The following is a 20,586-nucleotide window of genomic DNA, read 5'->3' as shown; positions in this document are numbered from 1 at the left end:
TGAATAAATAATTGTCAATTATTTTTTTAGTTATCTAAGTATTTTATTGAAACACTCAAATAATATATTAATGCCCTCGTCTTGATACGTTTCTAGGCCTACTTAGATTGCAAAATGGGAAACTGCATACAGTAACTACTATAATTTGTGTAAGGATTCACAGAATCCATCAATCACTCAGATGATTACAATCATGTTTGCCAATGTGTGAGTTGTGGATTTGCACATTGTAGATGTGTGTGATTTGTAGTTCCATGACATGATTTTAAAATACATCAAACGATGTTTTAAAATACATAAAATATACACAAAAATCATTATCATCTTACAGGCTACATATATGGATTACACAACATAAACGGTGTGCTTTCATAACTCATATGGTCATCCTTTTACATGACTAGTTTTCTATTCAAGCGATATATCGCACGGGCTGTACAATATCCACAAATAAATGTGCAATGGGTTTATCTACATACATATTTCAGATATTTTTGAATGATTTCAGTGCTTATGAAAATAAGTATAATTTCAAACAGAAAGCATTTTTGTCTAACATTTGAGAAAAATGTGACTTGTGAAAGATGCAATAGCCTGTACATTTACTGTAGATATGTGAATACTGTTAGATCATTTTTACTTATGCAGTATCAGATTTTTGACATTTTATGTAATTATGTATAAATGGCAGCTTAACAAACAAAATTAACACACTGTGTACGAAAGCCAAGGATGCAAATGTAAAGCAAATATACAAACACACAGATATAAGGCAAGTATATACAATAATGTTAATAGATATTCTCATATCATTTAATATCTATAAAGTGTTCTATATTCCATAATATCTAGAAAAGAACAATCAACAGAAATAGTAGAACATGTGTCCCTGCAGTGCTATACTAGTGAAAGTACAAACAGTTCTCTCCTTCAGTAGTCCTGACACTCTTTAACGTCTGGCATACACCATATCTGTAGGCCAAAAACAAAACAAAAAATATAATTTGTGATGTCATCCAGCTCTCCAACCTCCTAAATGTGTGTAGCTGCGTTTTGTGTTTGAAATGGGTTGCTTGAGTAGCCTGGTCGTATAACTGTAAGTGTTATAATAATCTCTACTATCGTTGCCATGTCATATGCGTTTGCTATTCCAGGGTAGTGGGTTCGATTCCCGGGACCACCCATATGTAAAACGCATGCACGCATGACTGTAAGACACTTTGGATAAAAGGGTCTGCTAAATGGCATATGAATACTGTATTATCTTACTTTAACCTAGACAGGAGTTGGCTATGCACAAACAGACTGGACCAGGCACCAGGCTAATATTTGACAGGATAGATCATTTGTGATGTCTTCTAAATATGAACTGCAGTACAGAGAGTTCTAAGGAATGTGAGGGCTTACCTCTTTGGGGGTCAGGGTTGACATTCTCATAGATGGGGTAGAGGGGGTTCTCCTGCTCACTGCGAAGCTTCCTGGCTCGGAGGACGTCTCTCATACACTGGTGGAGATACGCATACTGGCACTTTAAAGAAAAGAAGAAAAGAAACATACCCAGATATATCAATGTCAGGATGTGTTATTACATAACACAGGTTCTGGAGTTAACACACAACTGCACATACACACAGAGTAACACAGAGTAAAGCTGTAAAACTGTATCTCACACAAACACACACCCGTCTCACCTCAGTCTGCACCATGTGTGAGCGGTGGAGACGCAGGTCGAAGACAGCTCCGTAGATGTCTACTGTGTCCTTTGTGTCCAGCTGCTGCAGGACTCTGTCCAGGGATATGAAAGTCCCTGTACGGCCCACACCAGCACTGTGACAGAGAGGAGAGCGAGAGAAAGACAAAGCGAGAGAGAGAGAGAGAGAGACAGACAGACAGACAGACAGACAGACAGACAGACAGACAGACAGACAGACAGACAGACAGACAGACAGACAGACAGACAGACAGACAGACAGACAGACAGAGAGAGAGAGAGAGAGAGAGAGAGAAAAGGTTGGAGGGCAAATACAGTTTAGTTACCTTACCTAAACGGAGAGGGGAAATATAATTTGTCAACATCATTTCAGTCAATTTCTTTTGAATTGAAATGGAATTAACCTTAACTCTGGTCATTACTGCAGGCTGTAACTATACTGTCTCTTCAGGAAAGACGAGACACTATATCTCAGTGTGTCCTATGGAGTTTTTGTTTTGAATGGGAGACTAGGGAATTGGGACAGTGACCCACCTGCAGTGAGCTACGGTGGCCCCAGACCCAGGGGTCCTGTTGACATAGTCCCTGACGGTCCTGACAAACTGGATGAGTGACTGGGTGGTCTCTGGGACGCCGTGGTCGGGCCACACCGTGTAGTGGAACTGACGCACCACCCTGGAGTAGTTCAACTGGTCCTCCTGCATGGGAGTTAAGACACAGTCAGAAAGAGAGACTTAATAGAGGCTGACTACACACAGCTCGCTACTTACCTACTGTATGTGCTGTCACATAATGATACGTCAAGACAGCATTAGCTGCACCCAATTATGGTCATATTTCAAGTGTTGGAGAAGCTACTCTGAAAATACGGTTTAACAAGCTGCCAAATACTTCACACTGGAAGATGTTAGGCTACATTAAAGCTACCCTTCAGAAAAAGTTTACTTAGCTAACTCAAGTTACTCACTACAACCAAACTACTTTGTGAAACATTATCATATATACAGTAAATCTGAAATGTCATAGACTACAAATTGCAAGAACAGATCATTTTTGGGTCATATGTTAACAGAATGTGAAATTTTGCCTATTAAACACAAAACAACATATTTCAAGTGAGAATTAGGCAGGTCTGATACTGCAAAATATTGAAATTATTGCCCGATTCACCCATATTTGCTTATATTTTTGCAAAAGTAGTTAGCCATGCCACTACATGGCAAACAAGTTATTAACTACCGAAAACACTACCTAGATTTGAATTTAGTTGAACTACCAACAAGCTACTGCAAAATGTAGATAAATTACTAATTTAACTACATATATAGTTCACTACTCCCACTGTATTTCAATATGATAAAAAAAAACAATCACTACTATATGTGAAACTGAATTTAAGGCCAACACACAATATATCACTTTGAAGAAAAGAACCTGGTATTTAAAAAAAAAATCAGTTTCCAGAATCAGTGTCCTGCACACTCACGCTGCAAATCTTGAATTCCCGGATAGTCCACTCTGGCAACACAGACTCAGACAGCATCTGGACTATGAGGTCTCCATAATACAAAGGTTCCTGGTCAAAGGGCCAGTAGTGATCACACTTCACCTGGAAGGACCACACAAAGACGCGTAGATAGTAACATTGTAATAACATGTTGTTCAACAGAACATGATAGCAGCACTGGTCCGGACAAAGCAAAAAGGCAACTCCTTCTACCCACCCTGCCTTTCTCCACACACTGCGTCACCATGACAATGTTATTGACATTCTGCTCCCACACCATCTTCCAGAAGTCATCCTTGGTTCCAGGAAGTGGGCCCTGAGTGGCAATGTACTCCCTACGGAAGTTGTTCCCCTGAAACAAGAAGAGATTTAATTGACATTTCGTTTTTCACCTGACCCTTATTATTAAGTTTAATGAAGCAGCTAAAAAAGCTGCAAAGGATTGTCTGGCATGGCATGAGCTTGTGGCAGGCAGCCTTATGCTCCACAGGGAGTGTAGTAAGTAGTAAATCCCAGGTATACTAATTGAGGAACATGGCTGAGAATCAATCAATCAACCCTGCCCCGAGGAACTGAGTTTACGGCAGGGTTTCCCAAACTAGGGGTCGCGACCCCATCTGATTGGAAAATGGGGTCCTAAGAGAACATTTGCGCTTGGTTCATAGAACCTGGGTAACGTAAGTAACCTCTGGTAGAGGCGGTTTTAATGAACAGAGTGGTTTCTGTTTTCTTCTTACAAATGTTTCTCTATCTTTTGAATAGTTTAAGGAAGATACAAAATATTATGACCCCATCCCTGACATATATGACTCTAAGGAACACATACGTCCGTACTGTTTCCCTCTACTATGCCCACAAGCCGTTAGAACCGAGTGGACAATCCTAGGCACTAAATCAGACTGGGGGAAAAATAACATCTTCAATGATTATGTTATTTTCTACACAGAAGATCATACAACATTATTGCCTGATGATCTATTGAACTTCCCAATTCCTTTCTGATGCATCTTCAGATTGAAATACTGCAACAACAAAAAAAGTACTGTCCGACTGTAACAAATTGTCATAGCCCAAATTCAAAAAGTAACATTGATTACATAACTACTTTTACATGGTGGGGTATCTAAATAATTTTATATAAAAATGGTGTCGCAGGCCACCCAACCACCTCCAACCCTACCCCACCCCTCACAACTACCTCCAGCCCTACCCCACCACTCCCAACTACCTCGAGCCCTACCCCACCCCTCACCACTACCTCCAGCCATACCCCACCCCTCACAACTACCTCCAGTCCTACCCTACCCCTCATAACTACCTCCAGCCCTACCCCACCCCTCCCAACTACCTCCAGCCCTACCCCACCCCTCCCAACTACCTCCAGCCCTACCCTACCCCACCCCTCCCAACCACTTCCAGTCCTACCCCACCCCTCCCAACCACCTCCAGTCCTACCCCAGCCCTTCCAACCACCTCCAGTCCTACCCCAGCCCTCCCAACCACCTCCAGCCCCCCACCCCACACAACAGAGGGGATTTTACCAGAGTGAAGGTTGGTTCGGATTTGTCCGTTTGTTTGGATAACTTACAGGAATGTAGCTGGCGTTGATGTAGTCAGAGCACGGATCATCATCCACATAAGACAGCTTCACACGGGTCAAGTCGTCTACACAACACAGGCCATGCACAAAGACATTGAGTTGGCAATTTAGTTGTCATATTGAAAAGAAAGAAATCTCTAAATTGTTTGTTTTTTTCTTGTTTTTTGTCTATGTATTCGAACCCTGTGAAATCGCATTGTGCATCTGACTCACAGGGAAGGATGTTGTTGTATCGGTTCTTCCCCCTGTTCTCTGGCAGTAGGGCTGTGTCCAGGGGCTGGTTCCTTCCTACGTCTTTCAGGTCCTTACACAGGAAGTGACACGTTAGGTTTACCAAAGATACCGACTGAACATACAGTGGCAAGAAAAAGTATGTGAACCCTTTGGAATTACCTGGAGCTCTGCATAAATTGGTCATAAAATGTGATCTGATCTTCATCTAAGTCACAACAATAGACAAACAGTGTGCTTAAACTAATAACACACAAATTATTGTATTTTTCTTGTCTATATCGAATACATCATTTAAACATTCACAGTGTAGGTTGGGAAAAGTATGTGAACGCCTAGGCTAATAACTTCTCCAATCAATGCGACAATATTGGAGATGTTGGTTAGAGCTGCCTTGCCCTACAAAAAACACTCACAAAATTTGAGTTTGCTATTCACAAGAAGCATTGCCTGATGTGAACCATGCCTCAAACAAAAGAGATCTCAGAAGACCTTCAGATAAAGAATTGTTGACTTGCATAAAGCTGGAAAGGGTTACAGAAGTATCTCTAAAAGACTTGATGTTCATCAGTCTACGGTAAAGACAAATTGCCTATAAATGGAGAAAGTTCAGCACTGTTGCTACTCTCCCTAGGAGGGTCCGTCCTGCAAAGATGACTGCGAGATCACATGCTAACATCTCTGTTGACGAGTCTACGATACGTAAAGCACTAAACAAGAATGGTGTTCATGGCAGGACACCATTCCACTGCTGTCCAACAAAAACATTCCTGCATGTCTGAAGTTTGCAAAAGTGCACCTAGATGTTCCACAGCACTACTGGCAAAACATTCTGTGGACAGATGAAACTAAAGTTGAGTTGTTTGGAAGGAACATACAGCACTATGTGTGGAGTAAAAAAGACACAGCCCACCTACTTCCAAAGGGTTCACATACTTTTTTCTTGCCACTGTAAATACTGTATGCATTTAATAAAATGTCATAATCAATCTACTATTTAAAACACTTTAAATTAAAAGGTAGGTGTCAGAGCAGGAAAATACATCTAATCACGTCTGTATTGTTTTCTTTATTAAAGTAAAGTAAATAGGACTATTCCGACTTCCTGTAAATGTACTCCAATGCTATTATATGTGATTGAGAATGCCCAACGGACAGTGAATGTTATCCAGTCTTACTTCGTACTCCTCAGACAGTAGATAATTGGAGTCAGCCTGGAGTTTGGTGTAGTGGGACTCAAAGTGCATGATCTTGACGGGGCTGCAGCAGGATCAACAGATTTAAAAAAAGGTTTGAGCCAAACAGAGTGGTGCAAAAGACGAACCAAAATGGACTTAACAGTAATTGGGTGAAAACAATAACCAAAGCATTTAAAACATACCTTGAAATACGACGGTTACTGGAAAAAAAAAGGGAGATCAAGGTATTATTGGCTCAAATGCATTAATGGTCATTCCTTTGTGAGTTTTTATCCTGCCAGGAAACACATTATATTTTATATATGTAACAAATGAAATGCATTAGAACTGATCACAGACTGCTCCTCCTCTTACCCCCTGACGCCCATGTGCACTCCTGATGTGGGCCTCTCCCTCCTCATGCTCAGTCGGACCACCCGCCGCTCCTGCACACTACTGTAATCACAAGTGTCGTATGTAGAGTGTACGTAGAGTGCAATATCACGCTGGTATGCAGTGTATAGGTAGGTCAAAGTGTGTGAGTAGGTTACATGGGGCAGGGAGGGCCAGGAACTCACACTTTGCGAACTTTCTGTCTGCAGATGAGCAGTGCAGTGACTCCCACCACCATGACAATGAGGAACATGCCGGCACTGATGCCCTCGATCACACCGCTCAGGGGCTCTATGAGAGGAATATACAACCAATCAACAGTCTTTCTCATAGAGGACCAATCACTCATAAGCATTTCTCGCTAACTACCAATCACACCTCGGCATCATACACCATCAACCAATCAGAGTTGTGTGTGAATAGTATCCCACCTGCTTCTGTGACCAGGGGGAGGGACAGGTAAGTGTCTGTGTAGAGGGGCGGGGTGTATCTGCTCTGCTCCTCGTCAAAAAGCTGGGTGAACGCACGCACACTGAGCCTAGAGAGAAGAGAAAGCCCACCATGACACCCAGTATGGTCCCACTGTATGACACTAGCTGAAATGTTGTTGAGTCATTGAACATCTACAAACTATCTACTTGGGACTATCCAAATAAAGTGTTAGAGAATTACACTCTAAGGCCCCAATTTGATCAACTACAGATAAAAGAAAAACAAACTGCGGGCAATATGACATCATCGTACACAGCGGGGAAAATTCCTGCTTGTAGAAATCAGCAACAAAGAAACGACAGATCTGCCAAGACTGCGGGAGGAAACTGGATTGATTTAGGCAGAACCCTGTACTATACCTGTATGCAGTTTTGGGTTTGAGTGGGCCATCACAGAAAGGGTGGTCTCTGTGTTTGTCTGGGTCCTGCTCCCTGTCCTGGGCCTGTAGGTGGTCACATGCCCCCCCGAGGGTGTCCATACCCGTACCCAGGCTGATCGCAAAGCTCTGGGTCTCGCTGTCTGATCCCACTGTGCAGCGGCTGGGGAAGTAGCTGGTTTGGTAGGCCTTGACGGAACTGTTCAATTTGTAGTCCAGATAGGAGGGTAGAGGGTGGTGCTGCTCTGGTTGAATGTTTTCATTGTCTGGAGGGGGGGGATTCACAATCACATCCATCCATGATTACAGTAATTCAAAGAAATCAACCTACTGTACATTCAGCAATAGACAGATAGATAGATTTGTCTATATTGTTCAACCTTAATTCCGCTTACTTTCAGACTCGGTCACCACCACTGTGAAGAACTTGACTGCTCCGTTGATGTCACTGAACCAGCTGCAGTTAAACTTGAAGAAGATGGTGTTTTTGGTGATGAGAGCAGCCCTGTTGTTAACCCGGGTGCCGAGGGAAGGGAGGGGAGGGCCTGGAGGGAGAAACGCAGCAATAGAACAGCTAGGATTGTACTGGAATGTACCTTGTTAGCCGGGAACATACATGGACTAGCAGAATCCTAGTTCACAGAATATCAGCCCACAACAGCTTCACACCACAGTGGATCATAGTGGCCTTCGAACCATGTTTATAACTGGTTAAAGTGACCTATAAGGACCACAAAATAACTAGAGGAGACAGCAGTGAGACCATACTCAAAGTCAATGGCTTTGGCTGTCATTTAGCCATACAGAGTTGACCGTATCGCATCTCTCCCTGTGGTCATCATCACACAGTCACTGTGACCACAAGCCAAACACAACCCCTTTGGCACTCACGGTCGATCATGGTGACCACGCTATCCTCAGCGGCCTCGCTGGTCATGCTGTCGGAGATAGCCTTGATGGAGACGGTGTAGCGTTTGTGCGGCTCCAGCTGGGTGATGTGGTAGAGGGTGCTGTCGCGGCCCGTACGCCGGGAGTACACCAGGGTGCGGGAGTCCTGGTGGAGGCACTCAATGGTGTAGGAGTCACAGTCGGCCTCCGGGGGGCCCCAGGAACAGGAGATGGAGGTGGAGTTCTGGGGGCGGCAGTGTAGGTACTGAACACGCTCTGGCTCTATGGATGGGATAAATTGTAGAGGGCGTCGGAGGTAAGAACAGGGGTCCAAAAAACTATAGTCTCTCTAGTACAGAGGTCAAATGGGTCAAAGATATTTATAACTAACTCAAGATAGTTAATCTGTGCCGTTTTCAATGGGAGTAAATTAAACGTGGTGGGCAGAAAAAAAGCAAGGAGGTGGGCAGAGCCAAGCATGAGCTAGCATGAGCTAGCATGAGCTAGCGAGATCCTATATTTCCGCTAGGAAACACTTTCTCTGTAAAGTGCGCGTGTGCAATAACTCAATTCGCCCTTGCACTCCTTGTTAACAACACAATTGTTCAAAACTTTAACAAAGTGTCGCATCTACAAAACATTGTGCACTCTGTCCGTAACGGATTCTAGTTTTGGGAACAGAAAACTGTTTTGATATTGGGCTTTTCTTTTGTGAGAAAATGAGCAGAATGTCCGCTCAATTCCATCTCGTTCAATATTCTCCCACTATCGGCCACTGGGCTTCCTCTCCTCCCCATATTTGATGATGCTTATACATCCGGTGAAACATTTGGCACCTGCTTTTATCCATGTCTGTAGTGTGCACAGGAGTTTGTTCTAGCCAAGCAACGACTCGACATCTTCTTAGTCTTGCAATACTTGCAACCAAACAGTGTACAGTATAGCGCCACCTACTGGTTCGGATGCTCTTGTGGATGGGCAGGCTGTAGGCAGGGCTCCCATCCTCACCAACACCACCAACAGCCCCACTGACAGTACGCAGGCTGAAGTTGTACAAGCGTCCGGGGTACAGGCCCTTAAGGATGCGGCTGCCGGAGGTCCGGGTGTGGTAGGGGTTGAACACAGACAGGTGGTCCCGCGGTTCCCACTGCAGGTCAAAGTCATCGTAGTCGCTGCCTGCAGGACCACTCCAGGTCAGTTCCAGGGAAGTGTTGGTGACCCCGCCGAATGACACAGAGGTAGGGGGTCTGGGGGCTGAAGAGATGATAACAACGCAAAGATAAGCAATTTGATGAACATCCAAGCAAATACTGTACAATAAAAACAGATTTTAGTGTAGAATATATGGTAATTGTGTTGTTAAACATCAAGACATATCAGGACAGCCCTCAAGAAAGCTGCTCTTTCTACTGTACATCCATATGTTCTCTTTACTGACTCAACTAATTCCCCCTCAACACTCATTGACAATCATCTAGTAAGAGAGGACTCACCGGTCCTGCCCTGAGTGGTGGCCCTGTTTGTGAGCTCTCCACTGCGGGTGAGGATGACAGCTTGGTAGAGGCGCCCGGGGATCAGCGTGGGGACGGCATACTCCGTGGCGTCGGGCCCTAGAGCCTCCTCTGCCTGCTGGGAGCCATCTGGGTTGTAGACAGACAGCAGGTAGCCGCTCAGCTCCCCCTCTGCACGCTCCCACGACACCCGGAGCTCCTCCGCCTGGGGATGACTTCGGGCCTGCAGAGACGTCACTGCAGCTGGGACTGAGGAGGACGAGGAGGAGTGGAAAAAAATCAGATGTCAAGTCATGATGTAATGTCAGTGAGCGTGACGGATACAGTTAGCACTTAGTTGTTTGTTTACCACGTAGTTTATGTGAAAGAAACACCTTACGTATGTGCCATCACGTGATGTGAAACTCACATCTTATCTCAAGTAAGAATTTGTCTTTATCATACCCTAGACCGACAGTACCCCTCCTCAGCACTAGAGAGCACAGATGTTAGATTTTAATTTGATCACCCTGTCATTGCTGAGATTTGTCCTGCGCTGCAGGATTTACATAAATTCACTGAAAACCCACACTAACACACAGTTATATTAACAGGATTCCACTTTTCATGCAGCCTCATTTTGGCCAGCTAATAAGACTAACCACCAATCAAGCAACATAAAATTGTTGGAAAAGTGTGAATGGGACTAAACGTTCAAATACTGTTGCTGCAGGATTATTTTGCTGCAACAATGCTGGTCAAATTAAGATCCTACATCTGTAGCTCTCTCACCAGTCCTGGCCCAGATAGCTGAGTCATTGGTCTGCTCTCCGCTGCGTGTTAACACCACCATCCTGTAGGGGGCACCAGGCCTCAGGCCCTGGAAGGAGACCTGCAGCGTGTTAGGCTGGCCACTGCGCCGGTCGTACAGGGTGTCGTCTCCATTGTACAGGTAGAGGTCGTAACCTTCCAAATCTCCCTCTGGGGGAGACCAGTGGAAGGACAGGCTGCTGCTGCTGTTGGCCTGGATGGAGAGGTCGCTAACCGCTGCCGGACCTGGGGATGAATTATTCAATCAAATTTAAATCACATTTATCAAAACCCTCTCTCATCATCAGTTGTTACAATGTGCTTTACCAGAACCTGACCTAGACCCCGAAGAGCAAGTGAGAAGGAAGCACAGTGAGAAGGAACAACTTCTTAGAAAATAACATATGGCTCTCCAGGATTAGGGTTGAGCACTTCTGTACTGCACATAATACCACTGGACATTTTTTTCAAGGGACTTGGTGAATAAATCCATGCAGTCTTACGCGTGCGTGCTTCAGCGGTGACCCCCTCACTGCGGACCCCTCCGCTGGTGGTGTGGACCAGGACGTGGTACCTCTTCCCCGGGGTGAGGCCGTCAAAGTGGTGCTGGAGCGGAGTGGACCCAGAGGAGGCCTGGGAGCTGTACAATTTAATTCAATTCAATTCTATTCCATTCCACTCAATTCAATACAATTGGAGTGGTTCATAGAATAAATACAAGAATGCCAATAGAATACACAAATAATAATACCTGTTGGTGACCAGGTGTCCCCTGTCGTCCAGCAGCTGCAGGCTGTAGCCGTCCGCCACTCCCCGGGCCTCCTGCCAGCTCACCTGAATACTGCAGGTGGTGTGTCTGTTGTCAGCCTGCAGGCCCGTCACTGCAGAGGGGACTGAGGAGAGAGGGGACAGTTTCGATTTGATTGTTTCTGACCTTTATTTAACCAGGTAGTCCCATTGAGGTCAGATGACTTATTTCCTAAGGGATACAAATTGCACATAGGCATCACTGTTGACCAATCAACAGCCGATTAGGGGGTAAAAAAAAAAAGAAGCAGAACCAATCAGTTCCGTCAAATGGACTGATTTCAAATTGTAGATAGCCAAGAACCAGTGAGAGAGATCACTATTCCTTCCCAGTCCACCACCAGAACACCCAAATATACAGTGTGAAATGCTAATGCATTGCTTATGAATGCAGTGTACGAGTAAAGAATGTGTTATGAGTCCTTATGCAGCCTCCTCACCGGTGCGTCCGCTGGCCGTGTTGTTGTTCAACAGTATACCACTGATAGACCTTACAGTCACACTGTACAGCTGCCCAGGCTGCAGGGAGTTGAATCCCAGCTGATTTGGGTGTTTGGGTACAGGTCGCGTCTCCAGCATGCGTCCCTCTGGCCCGTCCAGTGACAACGACACAGAGTAGCTGTCCACGTCACCCTGCCCCGGGGTCCAGCTGATCTTCAGGCTGTTGCTCTGCCCATTGTTGCTCACGTGGATGTTCTTGACCTTGCTGGGAACTGCAAGCATCGGGAGAAAAGACGAGAAGGAGACAGAAGAACCAGGAGAGGGAGAAAGGGGGTGGAAATGGAACGGAAATGAATACTGTTGTCAGTTTATCTTTAGCTTGTGGTCGATTTGTTTTCGATTCTGTGACATTTTGCTGTGTCCCGTTTTGCTAACTCAACTCAACCAATGGAGTAGTCCCAAACGTGCTAACAAATCAAACACAAGCATTTTGAAAGAAAACAAACAAAGGTTTCACCTGTCCTGCCCTCTATGAACTGGGCCCTCTGGTTGGGTCCGCTGAAGGTGGAAACGTGGATCTTATAGAGGCGTCCCGGGGTGAGGGAGGACAGGACACACGCCCCCGCGCTGCTGCCCAGCGTGATGGGCGGGAACACCTTCATAATAATAATACATAATACATTCATTGTTAATACATTTTGCTATATTAAATGACTATACTTTTTTTTAGAAACCCAAAGTCACTTTACATAATGAAAATCGGTAAGATAAATAGAAATAAAGCAGGGAGAAAATATAAGAACAGAATGAAGGTCCTAAAAGTCCTCTAAACATGAAGACAGACTAACCATGTACTTCTGTAGACCGGACCAGGAGGACTAACCTTCATGTCGTTGAAGAGGAGCTGCACCTCGTAGTGATCCACATCCCCCAGAGCAGCCAGCCAGGCGACACGGAGGTCCTCCGTGCCCCGCCCAGCCAGAGCTAGTGATCTCACCGCCGCAGGGACTGTCACAGACAGATTCGAGATTGAAATAGATCAACTGTGATGTTCTCAGAGGCCATGCATTTTGCAGCATACAAACTCAACGTACAACACATACAAAGGGACAGAGGGTGGCGAGAGGCAGGGTTCAAATAAGCTTGCTCAAGGAAACTGTTTCACCAAAATTAGACAGTTATGAGTGTAACTAGCTTAATTATTATTACAAACACCACTATGCTATGCACATATTATATATTACAAATAAAAAGAGAGATAGAACATATTATACTATTCGTATCACTCACAGGTCCTTCCGTCCGTGGACACGCTGGTCTCATACTTCCCGCTCCAGGTGCTGACGATGACAGTGTAGAGTCTCCCGGGCACCAGGCCGTTGAACACACACTCGTTCTGGCTCTTCATAATCGTCTTGTTCTGGTGGAAGATGTTGTTGTGCTTGATGACCACCTGGTAGTAGTCAAAGTCCCCTGCCGCATGGCGCCAGTACACCTTCAGGTAGTCATCCCTGGCCGAGTGGATCGCTGTGGGGTTCTGGACACTAGAGGGCTCTGGGGAAGAGGAAAAGAATAGAATAGAATTGAAGAACACTTGAATTGAATAGAACAGCAAAGCAAGCAGACGAGAAGTATTTCAGACAGACAAACAGGTAGACGCGGTAGACCTACGTGTGCGTTCCTGCACGATGGTGTGGTTTTCGTAGACTCCACTGCGGGAGACGATGGAGATGTTATAGAGCCGTCCAGACACCAGGGACTTGAACACACACTCAGGGCTAGACTTGGACACGACCAGGGTGTGGACGGTCCTCTCGCGGTCCTTCAGGGTGACCAGGTAACTATCCACGTCGCCTTGGGCTGGTCGCCACGACACACTGAGGAAGTCCATACGACCGTTGTTACTGACTGTCACCTCGCCTACGGCAGCAGGGACTGGAAGGGGGGATGGGGAGAGAGAGAGACTGATTCAGTCATTCTGTGAATCACTGTCTGTTCATATTTGCAGCTGGGAAGGCTGTATGAATCAAAATATATAGTTAAACAAATAAAAATAAAAACTTGTTTTGTTACGTTTTTGTATTGTAAGGACTTAAAAACAACAATTTTTTATTTGAATTCTTGTTTTGTTTTTTTCTCAATAATAATGTGGGATATGTAAGAACATCTCTTACAAGCAACATCAAAACAGTAACTTGGTTGTGTGTTAAATTTGTTATTTAACCTTTATTTAACTAGGCAAGTCAGTTAAGAACAAATTCTTATTTAAAATGAAGGCCTACCAAAAGGCAAAAGGCCTCCTGCGGGGACGGGGTCTGGTATTAAAAATAAAAAAATGTAAAATATATAAAAATGGGACAAAACACACATCACAAAAAGAGAGACAACACTCCATAAAGAGAGACACCAGACAACAACATAGCAAGGCAGCAACACATGACAACACAGCATGGTAGCAACACAACATGACAACAAAATGGTAGCAACACAACATGGTGTCACACCCTGATCTGTTTCACCTGTCTTTGTGATTGTCTCCACCCCCCGCCAGGTGTCGCCCATCTTCCCCATTATCCCCTGTGTATTTATACCTGTGATCTCTGTTTGTCTGTTGCCAGCTTGTCAAGTCAACCAGCATGTTTGTGTCTCAGCTCTTGCTTTTCCCAGTCTCTCTTTTTCTCACCCTCCTGGTTTTGAACCTTACCTGTCCTGTCTCTGAACCCGCTTGCCTGACCACTCTGCCTGCCTGCCGACCTGTACCTTTGCCCCACCTCTGGATTGTTGACCTCTGCCTACCCTGACCCTGAGCCTGCCTGCCGTCCAGTACCGTTGCCCCACCTCTGGTTTACTGACCCCTGCCTGCCTTGACCTGTCTATTGCCTGCCCCTGTTGGACTATTAAACCATTGTTATTTCAACGTTGTCTGCATCTGGGTTTTACTTTCATACCTGATACATGGTAGCAGCACAAAACATGGTACAAACATTATTGGGCACAGACAACAGCACAAAGGGCAGGAAGGTAGAGACAACAATACATCACGCATCACGGACAAGTCTCTGAATGTCCTTGAGTGGCCCAGCCAGAGCCATGACTTGAACTCGATCTAACATCTCTGGAGAGACCTGAAAATAGCTGTGCAGCGATGCTCCCCATCCAACCTGACAGAGCTTGAGATGATCTGCAGAGAAGAATGGGGGAAACTCCCCAAATACAGGTGTTCCAAACTTGTAGCGTCATACCCAAGAAGACTCAAGGCTGTAATCGCTGTCAAAGGTGCTTCAACAAAGTACTGAGTAAAGGGTCTGAATACTTATGTAAATGTGATATTAAAGTTTTTTTATATACATTTCTAAACATTTCTAAAAAACTGTTTTTGCTTTGTCATTATGGGATATTGTGTGTAGATTGACTAGGGGGGAAACGATTTAATCAATTTAAAACTAGGCTGTATTGTAACAAAATGTGGAAAAAGTCCAGGGTTCTGAATACTTTCCGAATGCACTGTACATTACAGAAAATACACACATCAATATAAATACAAAATACAAGTGGAAAGAAAAAGTATTATTACATTATTGTGAGGTGTAAGCCTATATCATTGTTCAGGCCTAGCCTACATCTATGTGGACCGACAGTACAGGAGGGCATAATCTGGCCATTATAATATTATTGTATGTGAAACTCACATACTATTGGTCTAAATTGGGTGCCATTTTATTGATTATGGCATGATGCTGCCTATTAATTGCTGTGATGCCATAATGAGGTATGTACATAGAATTATAATGAACATTCTAATTCTAAGGGGGATGCGTTTTCATTGACTATCGCTTTCAAAACCCCGTATCCAGCATCATAATAAAATGATGTCATAATTGCATTCCAATTCTCGTCGTATGTTCTAACCTTTGTGTTGGAGTGCAAACCGATAAGGCTACTCATAAAGAAAGGACTTGAAGCATACGGATGATCCAAAATGAACTGTGAAATGTGTGAAATATTGGCCATTTCATCTCTCGAATAAGTATGTACCATCTCTCGAATAAGATATTTACCAATTTAATATGTCTAATAATTGTCAAGTCTAAGCTAAGAAAATATCCTGAATGATTTAGGCTATATTGCATTGATTGCTTTGTTTTGTTCCATCAAGTACATACAAGACAGTCATCATGGACTGTTTCTGTTTGCCTGGTCCAAAGAGAGTACAACTCCTTACTGTAAGTAGGAGCTTCCTTTTTCATGTAACTTATTTGATGTTCAATGAATTGCTATTTCTCAATTTTATAAGTTCAAACTTCGTCATTGCTATGTAATTAATTGTATGTTAAAATATTTGGTACTAAAACATGGTTTTCATCTCCTTTCATACATTCATCTTGTTCAGAGGCAGCCCACCAAGTCTCAGAAAGTGGGTCTCCTCAGAGAGAAGGTGACTCTGATTGGGGAGGCCATCAAAGTCATGAAGAGTGACCGGGAAGCCATGATGGCTCAGCTGAAAAAGAGCCAGAAGAAACAGCAAAAGCATGAGGAGATGCTGCAGTATAGCAAATGGAAGCAGGCTAAGGACAACCAGGAACTCTGTGTGGTCGTCAGAAGGCTGGAGGAGAAGGTAGACGTGGAGACCAAGGCACTCTGGGCAGAGATGAGGAGACTGGGAGAGCTGCTTGAGGAGGTGAGAGGACATGACTTCAGACATAAGAGCGCCCCGTTTGAGCACCTAGTGGCCTGGTATGAGGGTCTAAATTAAGTTTGACATTGAAAAAGTTCAATGGAGCCAGAAGAAAAGCCCTGCAGATATTTGTCTTAATTCCACGATATTATAGCTGCAGTATATATCCTGTCTTGTTTAATCGGTTGAATGTATGTAATGTAGCTTGAACAAGTATACGGTTAATTCTATGCCATTTAACAAAGATGCACATGCTATAACTACCTAATATTGCTCTGTTTCTTATGCAACAGAACATAAATGGTGTGGGTGACTCCTCAACCTACATGAAACCTTCTTGGGAATTCCCCATTCCAGTGCCCCCCGCTGGCCAGCCTACGTCAGGACGGCATCAGTACTACCAGAGTGTGTCTCTGACAGGCAGCTCAGGTGTCCTCCCAGCTGGACAGAGACTCCATGGACGCTCTCCTGTCCTACCCCCACTGGTTGATCCTCCCATGCCTATAACACATTGGTTTCCTTATCTCTCTCCTCCCAAACGCCCTCTGCCGTTGCCACCTGCTATTCTCGAGGGGCTATACACAGACGCATCCTCAGACCCAGCTTTGAGACAGGAGAAGGAGATTGAGGAGATGATGAAGACAATAGAAGAGGAGAGGGAGAAGGATCAGGCGGAGATACTTGTGGTGGTGGAAAAAGTGATGGAGAGAAAATGGAAGAAGTTGCAGAGGAAGTCTCCAGCAAATATAATACAGAAGACGGAGCAGGACATGATAGAGATGATGAAGTCAATAGAAAATGAGAGGGAGTTGGATCGGATTGAGATACTTGAAGCTGTGGAAAAAGAGATGGAGAGAAAATGGATGAAGATGCAGAATGTAGGTCAGAAAGAGAAAGCAGGTAACGGTGAGGAGCAATTGACGAAGAAGCAACAGTGTATTGGGGATCAGGAAAAGAGGGTAGAACAGGAGGAGAACAAGCTGATAGGACATATGAAAGAGAGCCAGAAATGTCTAGATGAAATTAAAAAAGAAAAGGCTGAGAGGGACTTAAGATTGGCAGAGACATTTGATGAAGAGCTAAAGAAAGGAAAAGAGAGGATGAAGACCCTGGAGAAGTTGAGGAAGGAAAAAGACAAGGAGGATAAACTCTGGTTGGAGGAAGAAAAAAAGAAAGAGAAAGAGAGGATTAAGAACCTGGAGAAGGAGATGAAAGAAAAAGACAAGGAGGATAAGCTCTGGTTGGAGGAAGAAAAAAAGAAAGAGAAAGAGAGGATTAAGAACCTGGAGAAGGAGATGAAAGAAAAAGACAAGGAGGAGAAATTTAAATGGGAAGAAGAGAAACAGAAAGAAAAAGAGAGGCTGAAGATCCTTGCGAATGAGATGAAGGCACAAGAACTGGAAGAGAATCTTAGGTTTGAGGAAGAAAAGAAGAGAATAAAGAACCAGAAGAAGGAGAAAAAGGAAAACGAAACAGAGGAGAAACTGAGATTGGAAGCAGAGAAAAAGAAAGAAAAAGAGATGGCAAGAATTTGGGAGAAGGAGAGGAAGGAAAAAGAAAAGGAGGAGAAACCTAGACTTGAGGAAGAGAAAAAGAAAGAACAGGAGAGGATAAATAACCTGGAGATGGAGAAGAAGGAAGAAGAAAAGGGGGAAAAGAGGTTGGCTGAAGCTGAGAAAAAAAGAGAACAAGATGAGAAGAAGCGCCTGAAAAAAGAGGAGAAGGATAACGAAAAAGTGGAGAAAAAGTTAGCTGAAGCTGAGAAAAAAAGAGAACAAGATGAGAAGAAGCGGCTGAAAAAAGAGGAGAAGGATAACGAAAAAGTGGAGAAAAAGTTAGCTGAAGCTGAGAAAAAAAGAGAACAAGATGAGAAGAAGCGCCTGAAAAAAGAGGAGAAGGATAACGAAAAAGTGGAGAAAAGGTTAGCTGAAGCTGAGAAAAAAAGAGAACAAGATGAGAAGAAGCGCCTGAAAAAAGAGGAGAAGGATAACGAAAAAGCGGAGAAAATGTTAGCTGAAGCTGAGAAAAAAAGAGAACAAGATGTGAAGAAGCGCCTGAAAAAAGAGGAGAAGGATAACGAAAAAGCGGAGAAAAGGTTAGCTGAAGCTGAGAAAAAAAGAGAACAAGATGTGAAGAAGCGCCTGAAACAAGAGGAGAAGGATAACGAAAAAGCGGAGAAAAGGTTAGCTGAAGCTGAGAAAAAAAGAGAACAAGATGAGAAGAATCGCCTGAAAAAAGAGGAGAAGGATAACGAAAAAGCGGAGAAAAAGTTAGCTGAAGCTGAGAAAAAGAAAGAAAAAGTTGAGAAAAAGGTACAAAAGCAGGAGGAGAAAAATAGAGAGCTTAAACTAAAACTGAAGGAAAAAGAAGAGAAAATAAAAAATAAGCAGGAGAGGAAAGAAAAAGAGAAGCAAGAGAAAATGAGAAAGGAGCAAGAGAAGAAAGAAAGAGAGAAGAAAGAGCAAATGAAACGGACAGAGAAGAGAATAGGAGCGAGTGAGGCAATGAGGAGGGCGAGACAACAGACAGAGGATTCAGACTCCGAGGAGTGGGCAGATACAGAGAGTACTGATGAGTCTGTCACTGATTGGTGAGTGTTGAATCAGGCATCATTTCACCACGAACCTGATCTGTTGAATATCTCTTAGGTTTGATAGATATGATATAGCCTCACTAACCAGGCTCATAGCATTAGATTGGCTTAGATTGTGTCCTAGAACTGATCCCGTGTGACTCTAGTAGATTCCCACAGGGGCCCAGTATGAACATTTATGCACTCACTACTGTACGTAGCTCTGTATTAGAGCTGTGTTTATGTGTTTATGTTACAGGGATTGTGGGAGCAAACGGTACATATAGGGACAAACATAATACTGTCAAGCAAAGATGTACATCAGACCACAGGAGAAGAGAGAGAGACACATAGTCTACTAGACACATAGTTTACTAGACCTAAAAAGGACAGACATTCCAAAGAACACACCAGGCTAAACATAAGGGGCCCATAGCATAAGATGGGCATGTATTCTTTTTAGGACATGAAGATGCTGAAGGAATGTCAGAAGATACACATAGTCTATGAGTCCTAATAAGGACAGACATACCAAAGAACACACCAAGCTAAACATAAGGGGCCCATAGCATAAGATGGGCATGTATTATTTTTGGGTCATGAAGACGTCCTGCCACTATTATAACTTAACTGAAAGCAGATATGGGCGTTATTGGGCGTAAACAAGCAGGATGCACAGATTGGGATATAATGGTGGCAGATGGACTGAGGGAAATAACTTCATTTGCATGTGGGATGGACTCATATGTTGTATGTGCATAAATACAGAGCCAGAGCTTAGGGAAGGTTGTGTTCCGCGGACCAGCTCGGCTTCTGATATTTTGTATTAAAAGCCTTTATTGAATTCACAAGTTCTTGTAAGTGTTAAATTTTGTTACAATTCTCCACGACAGGATTTGAACTGAATTACCCAGATATTTTGGAAGAAAACATTAGAGATGACACGCAAGAGTATCAGAAAAGTAGAGAAGAAATTAAAGGAATATGGTAAAGCTGAAACAAGTTTCAAGATCTACAAGTAAGATCCACTAAAGGAGATCTACGAGGGATACAAGATCTAGAAGACAGATATTCTAGAAGCCTACCAAGGGAAGCCATTTAAAAAAAAAATAACAATGAAAAAAATAAAAAGTCTTTCATCTCTCTGTGTTTTCATAATTGTACTTCAAATCGCAAGAGGCTGAACGTATCTCACCTCTGTATGTGTAGGCCATGATGCTGTCTGGTCATAAAGATTATGACATTGTTGCCGCTCTTAGGATTGAATGCAAGGGAAACCAGCGAGCATTTAGCCTCCCTTGATAAAAAAGAAAGTATAAAATAACAGCTAAACTGAGTGAGCTCAACTGTGAATGGTCCTGGTGCACCAAAACAAAAGTGTCAAGGGAAGGCAGTGTGGATTTGGCACATCGCAT

At 43.7% G+C, this 20,586-nt stretch overlaps 1 protein-coding gene across 2 annotated transcripts in view; it reads right to left on the bottom strand.

The window, feature by feature from the left end:
- Positions 1–21: 21 nt before the first annotated feature.
- LOC139408130 (receptor-type tyrosine-protein phosphatase beta-like) overlaps positions 22–20,586 on the bottom strand; it is a 45,272-nt gene continuing 24,707 nt past the window's right edge. For both annotated transcript variants that reach the window (XM_071151902.1, XM_071151903.1), the window contains 26 exons: positions 13,596–13,859; positions 13,215–13,478; positions 12,808–12,932; positions 12,442–12,580; positions 11,924–12,196; positions 11,428–11,569; positions 11,180–11,316; positions 10,659–10,922; positions 9,870–10,136; positions 9,331–9,630; positions 8,380–8,658; positions 7,884–8,033; positions 7,472–7,754; positions 7,052–7,158; positions 6,806–6,911; positions 6,603–6,683; positions 6,431–6,448; positions 6,228–6,309; positions 5,032–5,122; positions 4,807–4,883; positions 3,436–3,570; positions 3,198–3,320; positions 2,246–2,409; positions 1,692–1,827; positions 1,408–1,528; positions 22–972 (listed from right to left, as the gene is read on the bottom strand). In XM_071151902.1, the coding sequence (XP_071008003.1) occupies positions 950–972; positions 1,408–1,528; positions 1,692–1,827; positions 2,246–2,409; positions 3,198–3,320; positions 3,436–3,570; positions 4,807–4,883; positions 5,032–5,122; positions 6,228–6,309; positions 6,431–6,448; positions 6,603–6,683; positions 6,806–6,911; positions 7,052–7,158; positions 7,472–7,754; positions 7,884–8,033; positions 8,380–8,658; positions 9,331–9,630; positions 9,870–10,136; positions 10,659–10,922; positions 11,180–11,316; positions 11,428–11,569; positions 11,924–12,196; positions 12,442–12,580; positions 12,808–12,932; positions 13,215–13,478; positions 13,596–13,859 (4,151 nt within the window). In that variant the 3' untranslated portion in view covers positions 22–949. The remainder of the gene's footprint in view (positions 973–1,407; positions 1,529–1,691; positions 1,828–2,245; positions 2,410–3,197; positions 3,321–3,435; positions 3,571–4,806; positions 4,884–5,031; positions 5,123–6,227; positions 6,310–6,430; positions 6,449–6,602; positions 6,684–6,805; positions 6,912–7,051; positions 7,159–7,471; positions 7,755–7,883; positions 8,034–8,379; positions 8,659–9,330; positions 9,631–9,869; positions 10,137–10,658; positions 10,923–11,179; positions 11,317–11,427; positions 11,570–11,923; positions 12,197–12,441; positions 12,581–12,807; positions 12,933–13,214; positions 13,479–13,595; positions 13,860–20,586) is intronic.

Source organism: Oncorhynchus clarkii, chromosome 1 (assembly GCF_045791955.1).
Source record: "Oncorhynchus clarkii lewisi isolate Uvic-CL-2024 chromosome 1, UVic_Ocla_1.0, whole genome shotgun sequence".
Lineage (NCBI taxonomy): Eukaryota > Metazoa > Chordata > Actinopteri > Salmoniformes > Salmonidae > Oncorhynchus > Oncorhynchus clarkii.
The sequence above is the reverse complement of the archived record's forward strand: the minus strand, read 5'-3'. Positions and strand labels throughout refer to the sequence as shown.